General features: G+C 35.9%; 1 protein-coding gene across 1 annotated transcript; it reads left to right on the top strand.

The window, feature by feature from the left end:
- Positions 1-8,674: 8,674 nt before the first annotated feature.
- Positions 8,675-17,111, top strand: LOC120074102 (hydroxyproline-rich glycoprotein family protein). The gene is made up of 4 exons (XM_039027112.2): positions 8,675-9,913; positions 10,180-10,329; positions 15,410-15,595; positions 16,773-17,111. The coding sequence occupies exons 1-4, from the start codon at positions 8,885-8,887 to the stop codon at positions 16,851-16,853; spliced, it is 1,446 nt and encodes a 481-aa protein (XP_038883040.1). The 5' UTR covers positions 8,675-8,884; the 3' UTR covers positions 16,854-17,111.
- The last annotated feature ends 5,084 nt before the right edge of the window (positions 17,112-22,195 follow it).

Genomic DNA, 22,195 nt, shown 5'->3' with positions numbered 1-22,195 from the left:
TTACTCTTCTTATGTCATACAATGCAGGGATGATTACTATGATATGCGATACTACTTCTAGATATGCGTTATTAAGGAATGTTCTTGTAGTATATTATGCATTTTCACAAGTTTCCTTGCGTTGAAACCAAGTATAATTTCACCACAAGTTTCTTGGTGTGATCCAAGGTCGAACACAGGAATTGTTTTAGGTTAATTACGTTATATTTGTGATATATGCGACCAGGGGTTTGTCAATTTAATAAAAGTGTTGTTTGTACATGCGATAAAGTAAATTGTACAGTAAAGTAAAGATAAGCTATAAAAATGCGATGATAAAGTAAATTGCAATGAAAGTAGAGTGCTATAAAATAAACCTAAGCTATGATGATACAAGATACAGGTTACATGATACAAGATACCGAGGTTAAGACTGACTGTGAAGAATATACAAAGATCGTGTTATGCGGTGGCAAGGCTTATGTGCAAAACAGAAAGAGAAAGGATAATTAATATAAACAGGGCAAGTTTCTTAATTGCGTTAAAGATATAAGTACGGTTCTGCTTTCCCTTGGCGTACACCTCTTGGTGATCAGCCACGTTTCTCACATCTCTGTGGTGAAATAGGGAGAACGTGGTGAACGCAAGGTTGCTTCCATCTCTGGAAGTACTTCTTGCTTTAGTTAACGCATTCTTCTAACCTTCTCTCGATAGATCAGAATGACATCTTCACTTCTGCTCTCACAGGTGAAGATGTCGTCTAGCATGCTTTAGCTAAACATCTTTATTTCTTTAGCACAGATTAAGTTACTTGTTTAATTCATATTAATCACCAAGGGATTATGAAAACATCGTGGAGAAAGCGATTAATGGAGAAATGGAAATAGACAGAAATATGGAAATGAAAGTGATCATGACATTTAATTATAAAATCAAGCGTCTGATACATGGTTGTGAATGATTTAGACTAAGAAGATGAAATACAAGTGATGAATAAGAGTTAGAAACAGGTACAGAAGAGGGCCAATGTAACCAATCTGGATGGAGAGATTGCTTGCCAATCGTAGATGGAGTGAATGGAAGGATGAGCTTCCCTCTCAGGCTTGCTCAACCGGTAGAGTTGATCTCGGTACACAACTTCATGGCAGGGATTTGGAATGATTCGCCCTGAGACTCACCTCTCGACCTTGTCTCTTTTCTTCCCGGATCTTCTCCGATCAGCACACAGATCAGCCTTTCTCTCAGTAGCCTCGTATCAATTATCCCATATCAAGTATATCTTTCAGTGAATTCTTTGAGGGTATTTATAGGTGAAAGCTTTGACTCTCTAACTTGTGGTCCCCACTTTATTGTTATGGAAATTCCGAGAATGGTGGAATAAATATTCCTTCTGTTATGCAATCAGTCCGTCGAAAATGCACAATAGATAGTTGTACACGTGTCAAAATCCTCCATGATTGCGATGCTCATTTGCATCTTCGATCGTGTGCACGCATGCGGTGTTGTTTTTATTATCGCATGCGGTTGAAGTTCAGCTCTGGATTGATTGTCGCATGCGCCATCATTGTGTTGATTGTCTATTCATTCCTGAATGATGGGCGCAATGCGATATAAATGCGTTAATCTTTCTCTCTTGAGCCGTGAACGCATACGGTGACTGGATATCCTGCAAAACAGACTTGAAATATTATTTTCTACCATTGCAATGGTGTTAGTGGGTGTATTGACAATAATTTATAATTATTGTATTTCTTAGCTAATTTTCATACAATTGACGTAACTTTCCTCTCTTTTGGCCACAATATCTAAACAAAGCAGTATAAATAACTTGTATTTCTACAAGTTATCACACCCCCAAATTTAGATATTTGCTTGTCCTCAAGCATATCTTCTACTAAGGCAAAAATACTCAATTCCTATCCTAAATTTTTGCGTCGATTGGTTGCTCCGAATGCTCCACTTAGGCACATTACTTAACAACGCAATTTCCTTCTATCCTTGCTAATTCATATCAAAGCCTTACTTTATTCTTCTATACTACAAATTTTTGCTAAAAAATGCTTTTCTAGTTTTAAAAAGAATGTTTACCTCTTCTTTGTCAAAACAACTTGATGCGTCCGTATGCGGTGGTCAAACTTTTTGCATCATTTATTAGAGACTGTTGATCATGGTTACACTCTTCGTTTTGGCTGGTTCCCACGGGTGTCATGCGAACATCCAACTACGATTGTGTGCTAATTTCAACTTTAACTCATGCTATTAAGAGGAGTTGTCTCTTGCATTCTTTTATTTTTTTTTTTTTTCCTTTTCTTTTTCATATTACGTTGTTCTTGGAAACCTACCTTCGTTTTGGCTTGCTCCCACGGGTGTCATACGAACATCCAACTACGAGTAAGTTCCTTTCACAACTAACTCTTATCAGGTTGAGAATGTTTTTGGGTTTCCCTTGCGCTGACATTGGAGTTTGATATAAAAATGTTTTGTTTTGTTTTTTTGTTTTTTTTTTTTTTGGAAATGATGAACGCCTTTTCTTAAAGACCGCATAATTCTGATCTCATCTGCTTAGACCTTCCCCACCTACAAATTTAGAGATGCACAAGGTTCTCATTGTGTTGTTTAGACAGAATAGACGAACACTTAGACAAAATTTCAAAAAGAAGGTTTGAACAAAACTTTGAAGGGTAAAAGGTAAAGTACTGCTAAGCTACGAATTAACTAAGTGTTAGTTAGAATTTACAAAGTATTGGAAATGTTTCTAAGTGTATGCATATTATACATCACAGCAGCGCAATGAATAACGCAAAAAGAAAGATTAAGAACATCGCAAATATTGACAAAGGATGATAAAGAAAAAGGCACAAACAAATAGAGAGAATATTTACTCATTTGTATTGAATATTCACTAAGTATACAAATAACTAAAAATTAACGCAATACAAAAATTGTTGACCTATACAAAGAATCAAAGAATATCGTTAACTAATGAAAAATAATGAATTGAATAAAAATATAGAATGACCACATAAAAATGTAAAGATTATTGTTGAGAAGCAGGAGGGTCTGGAGGAGGGTTCTAATGCGGTACTGAAGGAGATTCTTTAAAATTCAAGTGCTGCCTGAGATGCGGAGGCACCATAGGACCATGAAGATATACTGTGAGAAAATTAAAGTACTTATGGTTGCGCTCCGCAATCTGTCTTTGGTGGCGATGGACTTTATAAATGTTATGCTGAATATTGATCAACGCCTCCTTTGAAGTAGCAGCACTGCGTTGTATATCATCGATTTGCTCCATTACCACATCAAATTTCTGGTTGAAGAAGGCTTATTGCTGAGTGAAGAGTTGTTGTTGTTGGGAGAAGAGGGACCGCATTTCTGCTAACTCAGCAGCTAAGGAGGTGATAGTGGGTGGTGCCTGCGATGTCTCGCAAGCAACGTTTTGGGGTTGGGCAGAGGTGCCTTCACCCAAATCATGTGGGTCATTAATATGTGGCGGTGGAATGGAAGGTTGCAGTGATGATGCTAAAGGTGAGGATGAGGCTGCTGGATATGCGGTTGGAGAATTTAGGGCAAGGAGAAGGTTGGTAAAGTGCTCAGGAAGGGAAGAAGAAGAAGGTTGTGCAGGAGGGCTTGGAAGGCTTGGAGGGCAGATTACTAAGGGTAAAGGGTCCAAAGGTTCTGTCTCTTGCGATGGTAATTCATGGACCTTTTCTTTTCCCTTATCATCTTTGTGCTGTCTTTTTGGCCTGGGTTCTTACGGCGTATTGAGATCGATTGCGGGCCTTTTTAAAGGTAACTCTGGGCAATGTGGGGAGTCTTTGAGGAGCAACCTCAGGATTTTGATATTGATGAGGTCGTGGACTTCTTGCATGGGCTCTTCCTCAATGCCTATGCCCATTGACAGGCACAGACTTGAGATAGTCCATGGAAAGAAGTATTGTCCTCTAATGTGCCCTACAAAGCCTCGAATTTGACTTGCGATCAACCGGCCTACGTCGATTGGGATGCCGCGCGCAATGCAATATGTGGCCATAACTCGATCCCTTGAAATTGTCTTGTGATGGGAAGTTGGGATTAGCCGCTTTTTAACCAAATAAACCCAAAGCCTTTCCTCCGGAAGCAGAGCCTTGGACGCTAGGGTCTTGATGCCTTTTAAAGAAACCGACCATTTAGTGCCTGGTTGCTTTAATATTCGCAGCGCATCTTCCATCTATTCTTCCGTGGGATCATCAATGATTTTGTTGCCCAGTGCATTCGGGTTTTCCTTCATTTGGTATAGTTCATTGATGTCCCTTGCGCTGAAAGACACCATTCGCCCTTTTATGGTCACCACATCCTTAGTGCCATGTAGCCGTCTCTGGTAGAAGTCACGCACTACCTTTGGAACAACAATGGCTGTGCATTGGCAAAATGTGTCCCAACCATGCTCCACGATCATGTTCGTGATTAGATCTGGTAGTGGCGTTGGCGCGGGGAAAAAGCCCACCTCCATCAACAAATCGTCGTTCTCTTTCTTTCTTGATAGACGCACCTTTGCCAACGCGGGCTTGCTGCTTTCTGCGACCGCTTTGCCCTTTCTCTTGGCCAACTAAAGGCGAGATTGTTACCTTTGTTTTCTTTCCCATTCCTTGCATTGTTCCTCCTGTTATGCAATCAGGATGGAGAGATTGCTTGCTGGTCGTAGATGGAGTGAATGGAAGGATGAGCTTCCCTCTCAGGCTTGCTCAACCAGTAGAGTTGATCTCGGTACAGAGCTTCACAGCGGGGATTTGGAATGATTCGCCCTGAGACTCACCTCTTGGCCTTGTCTCTTTTCTTCCCGAATCATCTCCGATCAGCACTCAGATCAGCCTCTCTCTCAGTAGCCTTGTATCAACTATCCCGTATCAAGTATATCTTTCAGTGAATTCTTTGAGGGTATTTATAGGTGAAAGCTTTGACTCTCTAACTTGTGGTCCCCACTTTATTGTTATGGAAATTCCGAGAATGGTGGAATAAATATTCCTTCTGTTATGCAATCAGTCCGTCGAAAATGCACAATGGTTAGTTATACACATGTCTAAATCCTCTGTGATTGCACTACTCATTTGCATCTTCGATCGTGTGCCCGCATGCAGTGTTGTTTTTATTACCGCATGTAGTTGAAGTTCAGCTCTGGATCGATTGTCGCATGTGCAGTCATTGCATTAATTGTCTATTCATTCCTAAATGATGGGCGCAATGCAACGTAGATGCATTAATCTTTCTCTCTTGAGCCATGAGCACATACGGTGACTGGATATCCTACAAAACAGACTTGAAATATTCTTTTCTACCATCGCAATGGTGTTAGTGGGTGTATTGACGACAATTTATAATTATTGTATTTCTTAGCTAATTTCCATACAATTGATGCATCTTTCCTCTCTTTTGGCCGCAATATCTAAATAAAGTAGTATAAATAACTTGTATTTCTACAAGTTATCATGTATGAACTTGGCTTGAGGAAGAAACAAGAGGACAATGACCGTGTATACGATTGAGCAAGTGGGAGATGACACAATCTATCGTATAGACGATGTGCTCGATCATGTAGTAAATGGCACCCTATCGTATAGACAAAGCCATACGATCGTTTAGCTATGACCAGTTGAATGAACTATCATATAACCCATGCGCACGATCATTTGGTCTCTTTATTGCTATTGCTTAGTGAAACACTTTCACTTGATAGCTTCCCTGTGAGTTATTTCTGAAAGTAGCAACCCTTACAAAATTAAGAAAATATTTTTTCTTTTATCTCACGGTTACCATAAAACCACCAATAACCCCCCACTCAATTGGTTATCAGAGAAAAAGAGATAATTATCAAATAATTAATATTATTATAAATAAATATGATCACCAACTTATCATATTATATTTATAACCTATAGTTTTAATATTTCATCTCATGAAACATATAAACCATAGTTCTTTTTCTATTCTATGGTACTTAATTTAAATTATATTTACATTAATCCTCCACTTGATGTATCTCATACATCACACCAATTATATCATATATAATTGACTTTCCTCTTGTCAATTTGAACATTTCAAATCAACCCCAACAACTAATTCTCAACTTGAATCCATTGAGCTACCAATGGGACCTTATGGATCTGTAGCTTGAAGCTCCAACGGTACGTGAATAACTTACTAAATTCTTTAGTCATGGGATCCACCATCCATTAATTGTCGAATACTCCACTAAAGACCGACAGCTGCACTCTCTACACTACATATATATTTTGTGTCCATATCAACCAATCAACAGTGCGATAACCCTTCACAGATCGCTCGTAAGTATAGCTAGGCTAATTTACCGTACATCTAACTCCTTAAGTACCACTGACTCCTCTAATGAACATAAGTAATAGTTCTACTATGACTTATCCTCTCTTCCAAAGAAAAGATGTGGCCAAGACCCGGAATCAACCTTTAAAGGAGCAATCTATCTACTTATCCCTGCTTCGGGGAAGAAGTGAATTCCATCTCGTGTAACTGAGTTTCCAGCTCCCTAATCAAACAAATCCTAAAAAAGATAGACTTGTTGAGTTGGCAATCTGGCCACTTTCACCCATACTAATTAAAGAACCGCCCTCAAAGGCAAGAGTTCTCAAAACATTCAGGATTAAGGTCATGTCACCTACGGTCGTTTAAGGTGAGATGTAAGTCTCAAGTATCAACGGCGTTATATAAAGAGACTAGTCATCTCGTGGTCTGGTCTTATACAAACTCTTTGTATAGAACACCCCGCTTGCATGTCTCCACATGAATGGTCAGGATCAACCATCTGTAGTAGTTTACAACACTTGTAAACCTCTACAAAGTGGGTCGTATCCGTAGTGTCACCAGGATAAGGTATCCCTCCTTTATCTTTATACTACAGACCTTTTAGGTTATTACTTAAGGCATGATCCACTTGTATATCTCATATACATGCTTAAGTTTACATATAATAACCATGGATCTTTATTTATTGGATATGAGTAAATGAAAAATAAAATAACTCTTATTTTATTCATAACAATGTGTACAATGTTTACAAATTACGAGACTCCGGGAGAATTAGGACACCAATCCCATCACTCTTTCATTCATCAATGTTCCCAGCTATCTATGCTGTTGGGATCACATCTAAATAATATTTAACATATATTTAGAACAATAGTAATATTAAATCAAAGAACACGATTATTATGTTAAGCAAATTTACCTAGAACGCTTGTGAAAATCCACGCAAAGAGTATTTCACGACATAATTTTTATTTTCTTTCACCTTCGTCTTGTATAAACTAACCTTATCATTTGATACAATCTTTAGAGTGTCGAGTGTCCTCTCCTAAATAATGGTACCCCAGTCTAGACTGTTGTAATACTCTATGTTCTGAACGTCCTTAAATCCTTTAAGTTCCATTGCACTTTTCTGCTTGTTCTTTCTCATCAATGCAACCTCCATGTAGTACACTAAGGTGATCTTCAAACTCCAACTCCTTGTATCTTTCTTCTAGTAGATTGATATGTAATGTGTCCTTCGTCACTCTATTACCAAAATATTTGATTGCAAGTTCATATAAAGACTTCTCATTTTGATCAACTTGTGTAGGGGATCGCCACAAACCAGTCATCAACAAAAAATCATCATTCGAAAACATGATGACCTTTTTGCCAACAGAGAATCTTATTGAGTCAGCTCTTGTGCTCTTCACTTCTCTCAACAACATATGGTGGATAATTGGACTATTGAACACCATGTCAATGTCTACAAATTGCCCAAAAAGTGTTCTCTTGAACATCCGTAACTGTCGTGGGGTAAACTTCTCCTTCACAATCTTATTTGCATTAACAATGTGGACCAAGCTCATTACTTTACCAGAAAATCGGTCGATTATAGATATTCTGAAACGTGTTGACATCTTAAATTGCTCCTGCATGAAATAAAGATTCAATAAGTAATTTCTTCAGGAAAAAAATTACAAACACAACATTCTGTTTAAGTCTCGTAGAACCACTTTCACCAGATATTGTCTCGCTAGTCTTACTCTCTCTAGTGTCGCTCTCTCTAGTATCGCTTTCGCCGATTTCACTCTCACTTATCTCTTTACATTCTCTCTTTTAACTCGTCTTCAACCTTAGAACACATTGAAAACCAAAAAAAACAAATTAAAAAAACTATAATTTCATAGTATTTCTAAACCCCAAAATGACCCACCATTTCCGTTGTCGCTTTCTCTAATATAGCTCTCGCCAATTTCACTCTCAATTATTTTGCTCACATTCTCTCTTTTTACTCGTCTTCAACCTCAACACACATTGAAAACCAAAAAAAAAGAAAAACCATAGGTTCACAGTATTTCTAAACCCTAGAATGACCCACCCTTTCCTCATTACCGATCAGTTTAAGACATAATCGACACATATTGAAATCACTTATTGATCATATTCGATTTTTCGGCAGCAGTGGAAGATTTTGCAAGCCTAAATGATGGATTTCAAACGCAACGAGACCGTCTGGAGCTTATGAGGGATACGAAACTATTACCTTTGAAGAGCTTTTAGTTTTGGTTGGTTTTCAGTAAAAGGATAAGAAGACAAAGATATGAGGATATTTACGTAATCTCGTATGACGATGATTTCAACCTAGAATCAATTATTATTTAAAAAAATGGATCATTTGATATTTTAGGAAAAAAAAATGACCATCTTGTAAATTTCCCAATCACGAACATGGAGAGATTTTGGTGGGCGAAGGAGATCACGTCATCACGATCACTACGAATGGGCGGCGCTGCTAAATCCCAATTCTAAACCCTTTTTTCTGTTCATCAACTACTCTTCGAAACTGTTTCTCTCCACTTCGGTCCTTTCCTCTGAAGCATAGATGAGTAGATCAATCGGAAGAAAGGTTCCAGGATTTTCACTTCTACCCAATGCCAACAAACTAGGCTTTGTTCCATTTTCTTCTTCTTCTTCCTCTTCTTTTGGTGGTCATGGTCGTGGCCGAGGTCGAGGTGACATTCCCTCCCATACCGGATCCTCTGATTTCACTTCTCCAGTCCCCGGTCAAGAAGATTCAAATGCATCTAAACAAGATTCTCTACATTCTCGTCCTACTCCTGGCCTTGGACATGGCCGTGGTAAACCCAGTTCTTCCTCTTCAAATCTTCCATCTTTCCCTTCCTTTTCGCCCTCTGTTAAGCCCTCGTCTGCTGGTCGAGGTAGAGTTGATGCTTCGCCATCGATTCGGTTCCCTCCCGAGCCAGTTTCGGAGCTTAAGAAACCTGTGTTTTTCTCGAAGGATAATGCGGGCGACTCGGCTGCAAGTACTCGGCTTGGCACGCCACACAAGGGTGTGGGAGAGAGAATCTTGCCTGATACTTTGCTTTCGGGATTTACTGGTGTTGGACGAGGAAAACCCATGAAGCAACAAGTCCCGGAAGCTCAACCAAAGCTGGAGAATCGTCATGTCAGACCTAGACAAGAGGGGGGTGGCCGTGGAGCTGGTGAGCCTGGAAGGAGTCGTGGCGGCGGCCAAGGGATGAGCCGTGATGAACCTGGGAGGAACACCGGTAGGATGGTTTCAAGAGGCGGGCCTGATGGTGAATATGGTGGTGGTCGAGGGAGAAGCGGGTTCCAGAGCAGAGGAAGAGGCAGAGGAACGTATAGAGGGAGAGGAAGGGGGGAATTTAGAACTGGGGATAGAGGGGGGAGAGGAAGAGTTCAAGATACGGAGGATGGATATGCTGCAGGACTTTATTTAGGGGACAATGCAGACGGTGAGAAACTGGCAAAGAGGATTGGGCCTGAACATATGAACCAACTGGTTGAAGGGTTTGAAGAGATGAGTGGTAGAGTGCTGCCTTCGCCATTGGAGGAGGAGTATTTGGATGCGATGCATACCAATTATATGGTGAGCACTTCCTGTGTCTTTTTTTTTTTGTCCCCGTTTTTTCTCTCTATGAACGTAAAATGGACTGCGTATTAGGATTAGCTCTAAACTGTTATGGCATGATTGGAAAATATACTATTTTCGGCGTTTGTGATCGGGTGACGAATTAAATAGTGTGCTTGGTTGGTTGAATTATTACAATTCTGATTTTGTTCAGTTTATAATGAAAAATGTAGAGATTGGATTAACGCTCGGTTTTGACTTTTTTTTTCCTTTCTATATGGCAGATAGAGTGTGAGCCGGAGTACTTGATGGGGGATTTTGAAAGTAACCCTGATATTGATGAGAATCCACCAATTCCTCTTCGGGATGCACTTGAGAAGATGAAACCATTTTTAATGGCGTATGAAAACATCCAAAGCCATGAAGAGTGGGAGGTATCTTTTTGTGTTATGTCTCCATGTTTTCATTCCTTCATTCCCGGGTCTTTTTTACTTGTTAATTTGTTCTCTGCATTTGAGTGAAGTGTATATATTGAGTTATTTTTGTGGTTTTTGAGTATTGATGAAAAGGTCCACTATACTCTATTTACGTTGGTTTTTCCTGGTCGTACTATTATTAGATATTATATTTATGTAATACAGGTAGAGATGCAGAAGTGGACGAAATATATAGACTGCTCGTATTAAATTCTTCTACTTAATTGCTCGTCTCTGTTGTTATTTCACCTCAGGAGTGTTTAAGCTGACATTTTGGAGAATCACATCAATAAGTTTGCCTAGGGATATTTATCAAGAAAATTGAAAGTTGTTCAAAAGAAAGGACTAGACACTATAAGAGCCTGGAATAGAGGAGCCCACAAGAACAAAACAAGGGAACACAAGGAGACCAGAAAACTTTAAATTCTTCAACCATGTTACCAGCTTCTCATGAGACTGATTATTGCCAAGTTGTACACATATAGATCGAGAAAGATTCTCCCTAAGAATATCTCAAAGTTTCAAGATGCTTTTATGACGAGAGAGGTTATCGATGAGGTCCTTGTTGGCAATGATGCTATTGAGAACAATATAGCTTGTAAGCGAGAAAGAATTGTTTTGAAGATTGATTTTGAGAAAGATTATGATCGTGTGGATTTGGGTTTCTTGTATAAGATGGTTTGAATGAACATTTTTGGGTTCAAGGGGAGATCTTGGGCATGGAATTGCATTAGGTTTGTTGACTATCCTATTTCTGGCAAGGAATTCTTGCCTCTACTGGGACTGAGATTATGCCATAGACTTTATTCCCTGTCCTCTTCCTGGTTGTTGGTGAAGTACGTTAGCATGGATCAGAGTTTGGTTTGGGTTTTCACATGGGCTAAGAGTGGGTTCACTGTTAATAAAACAAAAAAGTTAAAAGGACTTGTATTAACCAAAAAAGAGTAGGTAACTCGAGCATAGGGGAAAGAGAAAACCCTCTACCATGAAGGACTATATGCAGCCTTCCAATATCTCTACCGATCTCTTTGTTCTTTCTTCAATTTCTTTTTTTTCTTTTTTTTTTTTATATGCAGCCCTCCGATTGTCTAAAATCACAAGGGAGGGTGAAATTTTTTGTGGTTGGAACACCACCAAGAAGCTTTGTACATAACTAAAAAAAAGACGTGTGTAGTAGTAGTATTATGTTAAAAAAAATCCTCTAATTCCTTTCATTCCAAAGGAGCCACGAAAAGTACTAATGGTGCCGCTCCATGTGACCTTGGTGCTAGCTATACTTCTCAGCCTTACTCCAGATTCCAGCCAAACACTCCAACGATACCAATTCTCAATCCAATTTGGAAGACACATCGAGAAATCAAATTCCTTGACAGCCTCATCCACCCTCTCAAAGCAATAGGGAAATGGGTGAAAAACTTATCATTGTTTAACAATGGTTGCAGATCAAATTGAGGGAGAAAACACCCACCCAAAGGATTTCCCTTGGTTTCTATTCAACTCTGTGTTGAGACTTCTATACCAAAGAGTCCAAGGAAAAAAAACTTAACTTTGTTTGGGATCTTAAACTTCCATATCATCTATACTGAAATTCACCCTTTTGGTTTTTATTTTGAGGACAATTTTTCTGGCATAAGTAGCCATTCACTAATCGTTATGAAAAATTTTCCCCTTTTTAGATTTGTATGGTGCTCAAAATCAATTGGATAAAGACTTCACTGGTTGGTATTAATTGTGGTTTCATTAAGTTGGATAGATGAAGTTTTAAGTTGGTGTCATTCTCACTAATTGCCTCGGTCTTCCTTCACCTGATTGGATTATATTCAAGAACATTTGGAAGTTCATTTATCCCAAAAGAACTCAATTCCTCCTATAGGGAATCACGCACTCTTGTCTTAATACTATGGACAGACTCCAAAAAAAGATGCCCCTGGATCCATCTATCTCCATCTTGGTGTTGTCTTTACAAAGGGAAAAATAAACCCTGAACCATATTTTTCTTAAAAAAAAAAAGAAAAAGAAAAGAAAAGAAACCCAGAACCATATTTTCTTCCACTTCTATTTTACTGCTGAGATATGGGCTGCATTTGTTTACTTCTTTTGATTGGCATGCTGTTCCCCATCTTGATCCCTTGATTGGATCAGAATGCTGCTTATTGATCGTCCATTCAAGTCTAAAGGCTCATCTTTGGTCAAGCATGGTCAGGGCTGTTATATGATGTTAGGTTTGGGATGAGAGAAATTCCAGAATTTTTCAAGACAAAGAAAGATCTGCCGGAGAAGTTCTTGAATTGACTATTTCCAATGCTTTTTTTTTTGGTATAAAAATTTACAGCCTTTAACAAAGTAATAATTTGAATTTTCTTGTAGCAAATTGGAGACATCTGTTATATACCCTATAAAATGTGCCCCTTTTGTATCTCGAAATTATTCTTATCCAAAGAAAAGCTAATTGCCCAAGTCTTTCCCTTGGTCTTTGTTCCAATTGTCTTTTCTTGGAAATCCTATTACAAGGAAGTTCGTAAACGTATTTTCAAATGAAAAGTGCATTCTTCTAGCTAGAGCCCCTACCTCTAGTTGGGCTTTCTTTTGTGGGCTTGGTAGTATTCTTTCATTTTTTCTCAATAAAAGTTATAAAAGAAATTACTTTTTAGTAGTTCTAAGGCGGAAAAGATGATAAGAGATATTTTATTTTTGGGCTTGGAAGAGAGCTGAGCATTCACGTTCAGTTAAGTGTTGGGAGGTTTTTTTTAGCACAACTTGGCTAGGTTTGAGGAATTGGGCATGAAAAACTTGAGGTTTGTAGTACACTCTCGTTGGCTAAGTAGATGTGGCATTTCCCTTTTATGTTCACTGCTGTGTGTTAGGACTATAGCAAGCAAACTGCAAAGATGTTTGTCACCAATTGAGTGGGTCTTGATGGTTGGATTTGTGTGGAAGGTTGTGGTTGTCACATCTGTTTCCTTTTCTTTTACTAAGTTTTTGCAATTTTCAATTGGGTAGACTCACTTGTTCTGTAGGAGGGATCTTAGGTTAGGGATGGTTCATTATGCCTTCGATTCATTCACTTGTATCATCTTTCTTCTATGAAGTTTGCTTGGTAGCTTTCATTATTCCCTGTATGAGGATTCCCACTAATGAATATACATATTATAAGAAACAAATGTCATTGAGGTATGAAATTAAAGAAGGGAACCAGCCTAAGCCAAAGGAGTTACAAGAGACTTCTCCAATTGGTCGAAGGAGATGTAAGGTTATAAGAAATAAAGAGCTTTTTTTCATTGAACATGCAGTCGTTTCTCTCCTTCAATGATATCCATAACAAAGCTCAAATCATATGCATCTGCACAATCCTCATTGTCATTGAAAGGGTGGCCCATGAGAGTGCAAGTGAGGAGGCTCATAAGCTCACAAGGGGAGAGTTCTTGAAAATTAGGAGAGGAATACCTCCTTCCAAAATCTTTATGCAAAAACATAATTGATGTTAAGGTGACTCAGAGGTGGCAAATTATGCAGCAATGTGGCGAGAGAGCCATGTGAGGGAAGCGACGCTATATTTTGTCACAATTGTTGATGGCATTGTGCCAAAGGAAGAATTTTATCTTTTTTGGGCAATAATCAGTCCATATTGGGCAATATAGTGGGTGCGAACTGTGAAGGAGCTGCCATTTTGGATCCCAAATCAAGGGACAAAAATTTTGTTGAGAAAGAGCCCTTTGTGTCCAGATTCCTAACCATCTATCCCTGTTGGGTGGCGATTTAAACCCCATTGAAGCTACCCATTGTTTGGTACAAAAAACTTTTGATTAATGATTTCTCCTATTTACTCTTTGTTGGGGTGGGTTAGTGTCAGGAATATTTGGGATATTAGTAGGAGGACATGTTTATCTTTAGCAAGGAGTTGGTTAGTGGAAGTCAATTTTAAATAGGGGGGCTAGGGAGTATGGGTATTTCTAACTGTCTAGTTCTTGTCTCGGGGCTAGTGGGAGAAAGGTTTTTTCTGGTAAGGTCTGTTTCTCTATGTCATGCTACTCTCATTCTTCTATCCTCTCTTTGTTCAATCTGGTGTATGAGGTAAGAATCTCCAAGAAGGGCAGGTTTTTTCTTTGGTCCGTATTTCATAGAGGATTGACACCATTATCACTATCGCGTATCACCATTGACTACGTGTAGAGGTGGTCTTTTGTGCTGTTGGTGTTGCATAGGTTCCCTTTATGCAAGTTTGCTTTGGAAGACTTGTCACATTTAGTTGGGTTGTTAGTTCACACATAGGGTTTGCAGCAATCATTTTGGAGACTCGGGGCATGTGTCTGGTTCTTATTAACAGGTCGTGTCTTCTGATGATTGGGGAGGTGTTGTATTTCCATCCATTTTGGAATAAGAGAGAAATCTTTGATATGATCTTTAAATTGAGTCTAGTTTTGGTTGATCTCTGATAAATTTGGTGCTTATTTCTAAATAATTTGTTTCCTTAAGAAATAAGATGTTGGTCTACATTCGTTTGTTTTTGGTGTTGGAGATGTTATATACAACTTATATCTACGCCTACTGCTTTTTTATTTTGATTATTTTCAAATATTGCTTTCCCTTGGGTTTAGAGTTAGAGAAGGTTACATCTGAATATTTATACATTTGAAAATGTCTTCTTCTTAGCTAGTGCATTAATGTCCTTGGTAAGGGTACTAACTTTAAAGTTTTGGCGTGAAAGCAACCTTGTTCAGGTTTCAAGACTCCAAGAATTGGGTCCTCTGGTGTTGAGTGAGGTTATGTATGATTGGAAAGTCCATACTATTCTCAACATCTAGTCGTGTTTATCGAACTCTTTGAAATTTGGAATCATCCCGTCAAAATGAAAAATATGGAGTTCGAATTTTATCAAAATCCTCCTGGATTGTCATTCATTATCTCTCTCTTGCTCTATCCCTTTTTCTTTTCTCGTTTATTTTAATTCCAATTGAAGAAGCTTTCTTATCTCCGCTTGGGTTGGGAGGATAACTTGAAAATATAATACGCTCCTAACTTTTTCATTTGGCTGTACAAGGAAATCATGGAAGAAACCATGCAGAGAGTCCCATTGCTGAAGGAGATAGTTGACTATTACAGTGGACCGGATAGAGTAACTGCAAAGCAACAACAAGGGGAGCTGGAAAGAGTTGCAAAAACACTTCCACAAACTGCACCTAATTCCGTAAAGCAATTCACCAATCGTGCAGTTCTTTCTTTGCAGGTTAGTGAAGCTGCCTTAATGGCTTGTTATTCTGAATTATTTTTTTAAACCAAAATTGGGGAAAAAAATTAAAAAAATGAAAAACCAAGAAGGGATTCTAAGCTGGAAACATACGTTTCAAATCACTAAACTTGTAATGATCAATATCCATGTATGCCATGCTTTACATATTTTATGAGTAATCGTTGCAATGAGGCAACATTTATAATACTATATACATTTTAGTGTTACATTTATAATACCATATACATTTTAATGTTACCATCAAACGTATAGTGCATATTAATTTAGAGTTAATAGTATTGAATAAAGTTCTGCAACAATTTATTATTTTTATGTTGAAGCTACTGCAAATAATTAATTTTTTTTGGTAGAATTGTATAACTGCATCCTTAATGGGTAGGTATTGCATACCTACTTACAAGCTACATTGATAGGAATAAATTGTTTGGATGTGATGTAAAGGGACGTAAATTTCATTCATGAATGAAAATTTTCCTATAGAAGAAAGGAGAAAAAAATGTAAAGGGAATTTAGTATTTGTGCAGAATGAAGAGATGGCGATGCTATTCTGTCCTCGTTGGTTTGAATATTTAGGGGAACTAAGTACTGATTTGCATTTCTTATCAATGCGAAGCCCTGGAATGTTAATTCTCATAACACGAATGCCCTTTAACTTGCATTGTTTTTACTGCGCAATGGAAAATTCTGAGGAAAGAATATTGAGTAGGAATAAATGATGAGGTTTTGAAACGGGCATAAAACTATGAAATGGTATGCGCTTAAATGCAGATGCAGTGCAACCAGAAAGAAAAAAGAACAGAAATTTCATTTGAATATGCTGCAATAATCTTGAAGTGATATAAATGAACTTCTCTGTATTGATTTGATCTGTTTATGGAGCCAATATCATTTTAAACAACCATTGTGTATATTTTTACACTAGGCAGCTTAATTTAATGGCGTTATGAACTACCTAGTTCCTCAAAGTCAAAATGTGCAAGTTCAAGCCTTTTTTAGTTCAGCCTCTGTACTCTAGAGGTTTGATTGATATTTCCTGTCTATGTTGCCTATTAGTGAGTGATTTTCATTAGGCTTTGACAATGAATATGTAGATAATCAAAGGGATAGAACTCTGAAATGTGGATGCTAATTTGCACAATTCTCCTGTTTGCAGAGCAACCCAGGGTGGGGATTTGACAAGAAATGCCAGTTCATGGACAAGCTTGTTAGGGAGTTCTCCCAGAAATACAAGTAGGTTACTAAAGTTCCATCAAGAACATCAAGAATTATAAATTACACTCAACTAAAATGAAGCAACTTACTAAATTGGTGTACATCTTTTCTTTAGTGTTGGGTTTTCATTTTAACTCATGAGATGTTCAGAAGTTTTGCACTTTACCTTTCTAGTGTTGTAAGAAGGCTGGTCTTTTGTAGTTCAATATTGCTGCAATAGCCATTGTTGTAGTACTGCTTCAATTTTTTGGAGAGGCAATAATTGCATTTGTTTTATCAACATGGTGCACTGAGAATAGTCTCTTTCATGATGTACAATCTCATCTCTTTGCTACTCTTTTACTCTCCCATTCCTATCATAAGTTATACTTCTAAAACTCTGTTTTGAAAGAGTTTAAGCAGTGAAGCAATTAGTATGAAAAATCAATGCCTATGGGTGAGTTGGTATGACATGGTTTTTGGAAACCAAGTCAAGTTTTCATTGATTTTTCTTTTGGGCTACTCATTTTTATCTTGTACAACCGATTAGTTTGGTACTTCATTAGTTCATTGAGTTTATATTTAATTGGTTATAATACGAGTGGCAGTTTCTTTTCTTTCTTTTATTTTCTTTCTTTTTTTTTTTTTTTTTTTTTTATGGGAAGAAATTTTAGGATTAAAAGCAATTTTGTTATTTTGCTTCCAAATCACAAGTTTGATTGTTTGTTTTAAATTTTATTTCATAAATGATTTTATGTTGAAAATGAAGTAAATGTGCAAATTATTATTATCTAAGTATTTAATCAAAATAGTCCATTTTAATTTTAAAATACAGTTTAATGGATGGTTTTTTATATTCTTCATGCCCTGGATTATGGTCCCTGTTGTAGAATAGAGGACGCGTTTTGTTGTTCATATGACAATGGTTGGTAATGTCATTTCTGTTCTCAAACCTTCACTCAACATAGGAAAAACTTAAAAAGATTGAAGAAAGTCATTGAAACTTATAAAATATTCTACATTTTTCTCTTTTGAGTACTTTGTAGCTTTGTGCAGCTTAGATTTGTAAATTTTACTACTTGGTACTAATTAAATTTGTGGACTCTAATATATATCATACTTTCCCATGTCCAAGTACAACTAATGATGTCCTTTGTCAAAAAATAAAAAAGATGATAATTCTCATAAAATGATATAAGATTTATGTAATTCATAATGCAAGATCTTTGAGTTTTCTATAATGCAAGATCTTTCGGTTAGTAAAAATGTGAAAGACTGGATTTTAGGGGTGGACATGGGTTGAGTTAGATTGGGAAATTTTTTGGATCAATCTAAAAATTCGAGTTCGTCAGGTTGGTAACTCGAATGTCTCAAATAAAGTCCAACCTAACCAAACCCTTAAAATTTGAGTTGGATTGGGTTGGATTGGAGTTATTTATTTCCTTTCTTTTCTTTTGTATTACATTTTTTTTATTAGTTTAAAATATTTAAATTTGCTTACAACACATTAATAATTAAATTTTCATAAAACACAAATGTTAAATATCAAAATCCAAGATATTTATTATAAATTTCATACAAACATCATAAAAATATATATGAGTTATAATATTTATAAGTTATAAGGGCGGTTTTTAAATATAGAAAAATAAACCAAAATATTTACAATATATAGCAAAATTTTAGAATTATCAATGATAGATGCTAATAGGCATCTATAAGTGTCTATCGACATCGTCTATCAGTATCTATCAACATCTATCATTGATAGTTCTAAAATTTTGCTATATCTTGTAAATATTTTCAACAATTTTATCAATAATTTTACAAATTATAATATATATATATATATATATATTAATAATATTAGAAATTCGGGTCAGGTTGGGTCAACCCGAATTTTTAAAAAATAAAACCTAAACCCAATCCAACTCGAAAAAAAATATAAAAATTCAACCCAACCCAAAATTAAATTAACCCAACCCAACATTTATAATTTGGGTTGAGTAGTCCGTCAGATCATTTGAACACCCCTAGTGAATTTGAACTTTCTTTTGTTTTTTGGTAATGTTGAATTTGGATTGTCTATGAAAAAAGTCTTTTTCAGGAATACATTTTTTAAACACTTTTTCTAAAATGTGTTTAAAATTTAAACACTTTAGAACTTTTCATAAGTGTTTATATACATAACTTCGTTTAGTTTGTTATATGTCAAAAATGTTTATACTTAAGTCAAATTACCATAAAGGACTATTAAACGCTATGGACTGATTTTATAAAAAAACACATGTATTTTCATTTTTTTAGAAAGATATATATTTTGAAATTAATCGTACGTTATCTTGAAATTATTGAATTTTTTTAGAAACTTGAAATTATTGAAGGTAAAACGAAACATAATTTCGTTTTTTTGTATTAATTTTTTTTCTTTGGATAATCCAATTTTAGAAGCATCTTCAAATGTAAATGCACAATCATTAAAGCAAAAATAATAAATAATTGATCTCCAACAACAAAACATAAATAATACTAATTTTTCCTAGACAATATAATATCAACTAGGCATAAGAATTTGTACAATTTGACCACGTTCTTCATTCATCTACATTTCACGAAATGAACCTCCACGTTCTTAGATGGTCTCCTCTTGATTTCTTTCATCATTTGAAGGTAGTAGCATCTCATCATTGTGATGTTATAACTAAATGAAATATTTAGTTATAATTTTCTTTCCTTTAATAAACTGTATAGATAAATGATACACCTTTAATTTATCTTAACACAACTCATTTGTTGCATCAGTAGTCTGTCTTAAAGGATCCCATCCCAAGCTTGTCTTATTTCCGACCAAGTCTGTACATATCTGCTCCTCCTTCTTTGATACACCCCATTTATTTTTCATTTGTCCTTGATCATAATTTCATCTATCTTTACTTAAATGTCCATTTGACCTATTCTCTTTCAAAGCTTCAGCAACACAAGTACGGATAAATGTATCCGTTGTAGTATCATCCCAAATTGCCTTGATTTGCTTTTCTTTTTCCTCTCTGTTAGCAACTATATTCACATACATCTCTAGCAAATAAAAATTAATCAATATTAGAAATTAGTACAAAAACAACTTTACTCTACATTAGAGATGTACACGGGATGCCATTCCCCATCTCCATCCCTACTTCCCATTTCATTTTCCATCCTCGTGAAATTTTCCATGGGGATCGGGGTGGGATTTTCCGTGGGAAATTCACAGGGATCGGGTTCCCAGTGAGGAATTTTTCTTTTTTTTCTTTTTTTATTTATAAAAAATCAATTAATTTAAATCACTAATGTGGACAAATTTTAATTAAATAATTAACTTTATTACTAAATTGTTTATTATGGTTAGTTTTATATAATAATTTGAATTTAAAGATAAATTAGTCAAATTTTAGCCTAAAAAAGCTAATTAATTTTTTAGTAGAAAAAAATAAATGTAAATCAAATGATAATCTAAATTTAAATATTCAATTTAAACATATTCATTATCTTTCCCTATAATTAATCAAATTTGAAATTTAAAAGTAATATTTATATAATAATAATAATAATATATCATTAGATAACTATATGATAGGTAGAAGTTAATCGGGGCGGGGATGAAACTTTTTCCCCACTCCCCTCCCATTCCCCCCTAATCGGGAATCCCTGCCCCGTTTTGGGCGGGGCCGTCCCCGTAATGAAATCGAACATTTCTAGTCTACATCTCAAATAAAGTGGACACCTAATATACACTCTACTTTATAACAAGAAGCTAACGACAGAAAAATCTTCCAGATTGGTGATATGCACCAAACAAGAACAAATATTTGAGAGAACTTTCAATTGCTGTTAATTTCCAAAGAGACATGCCAGAAATAAATATAAGACTTTTAGCCATACCATGAATAAATCTAATTAATTATGATGTAAGCAATGATTAAGGAGTTTTGTGAGAAAAATATGGAAATTCATGAAAATATGGAATGCCTATGGGAGAGTTTCAAATTGCATAGCCAATATAAAACTGATCTTCAAATGCCTTCTTTTCTTCGTTCTAACTCATGAAGATTCAAACACTCACTGAATGCTACATCCACGAGTTTGAGTTAGACATATTTTCTTATGGATATCACACCTAAGTTTAATACTCAATCACTAGTGATAGGAAATTAGTTAATTTACAACTAATAGTTTAAAAGGTAATAATTGGCAGACATGAAGAATAGATGATAGATTGAAAGTATGTTTAGGAGTAGGAGGAATTCATTACCGACAGTAATTTGCTTATTAGTATTGCAAGGTACAGCTGAAGCAAGAAGAGGTGAATCAAGAACATAAATCAGTAACTCCTCCTCCTCATCATATCTGTAACAATCCAAAAATTTCAGGAAATAGTATTTATTTATCTTGCATTATTCGGATTGTATTTCGATTTTTAGAGTTGTGGAATTTGTCTATTTTGGAGGAATAAATCGATTTAAGTGAATTTTGGTGAGAGGTATGGATTAAACTCAATTATCGGAACTTGAATTTAATTTTTGATTTAATTGGATTTATGGTTGAGATTTTTTTTTTTCTTTCAGAGTTCTATTTGAATTTGGAGGTATTAATTTTGAGTGGAGTGGTTGTGATTTGGGTGGTTAAAAAAGATGTAAATATATATCTATATATATATAAATGGGATTTCCTTTTTGGAAATGGAAAAGAAGAAAATATATATTTATTGGAGGAGTTGGGGGATCAAGTTAAAAAATATTGTGGATTTTTAAATTATTGACAAAAATGGGGTAGTATTTTTAAAAATAGGTGGAAATGGAAAGTATTGACAAAAATAAGGTAGTTTTGCTATGAAGGAAAATGGTGTACGGGTACACGATTAGCATTTAATCCAGTCAACACCCATCGGCTCAATTGATTAACTGGTCTAACAGATACTCGTTGATTGGATCCACTTTTTTTTTTTTAATAAATTGACTAATAATTTTTTTTAATCGGAGATGTACAACAAGACTTTAGGATCGGGTCCACAAATTCCTTCATTATTAAACTTAAATTATATATTTAATCTACAATGAAAACATAATTATTCTGCACTCATATTAAAAAAAAATATCATGATACTAAAGAAGATTTAGAATTTGTTATTTAATTTGAAAATAGAAGTTTACATGAAATTTAAAGACGACCCCCTGGCCCTTACCCCACATGGGGGTCGTCTTTGTTTACCTCTAAATTAGCTTCACCCTATTGTCGTTGTCGTGTATGACAAATACGTCTTCGATCAGTGTCAGCAACATTAAGTCGTCTTGTTTGTTGAATAATACTTTCTATGTTGACCAATTTTTGGTGACACATTAAACCCAATTT

Source organism: Benincasa hispida, chromosome 1 (assembly GCF_027475165.1).
Source record: "Benincasa hispida cultivar pf3 chromosome 1, pf3_genome.v1.1, whole genome shotgun sequence".
Classification (NCBI taxonomy): Eukaryota; Viridiplantae; Streptophyta; class Magnoliopsida; order Cucurbitales; family Cucurbitaceae; genus Benincasa; species Benincasa hispida.
This window is presented reverse-complemented; position numbering and strand designations above follow the sequence as displayed.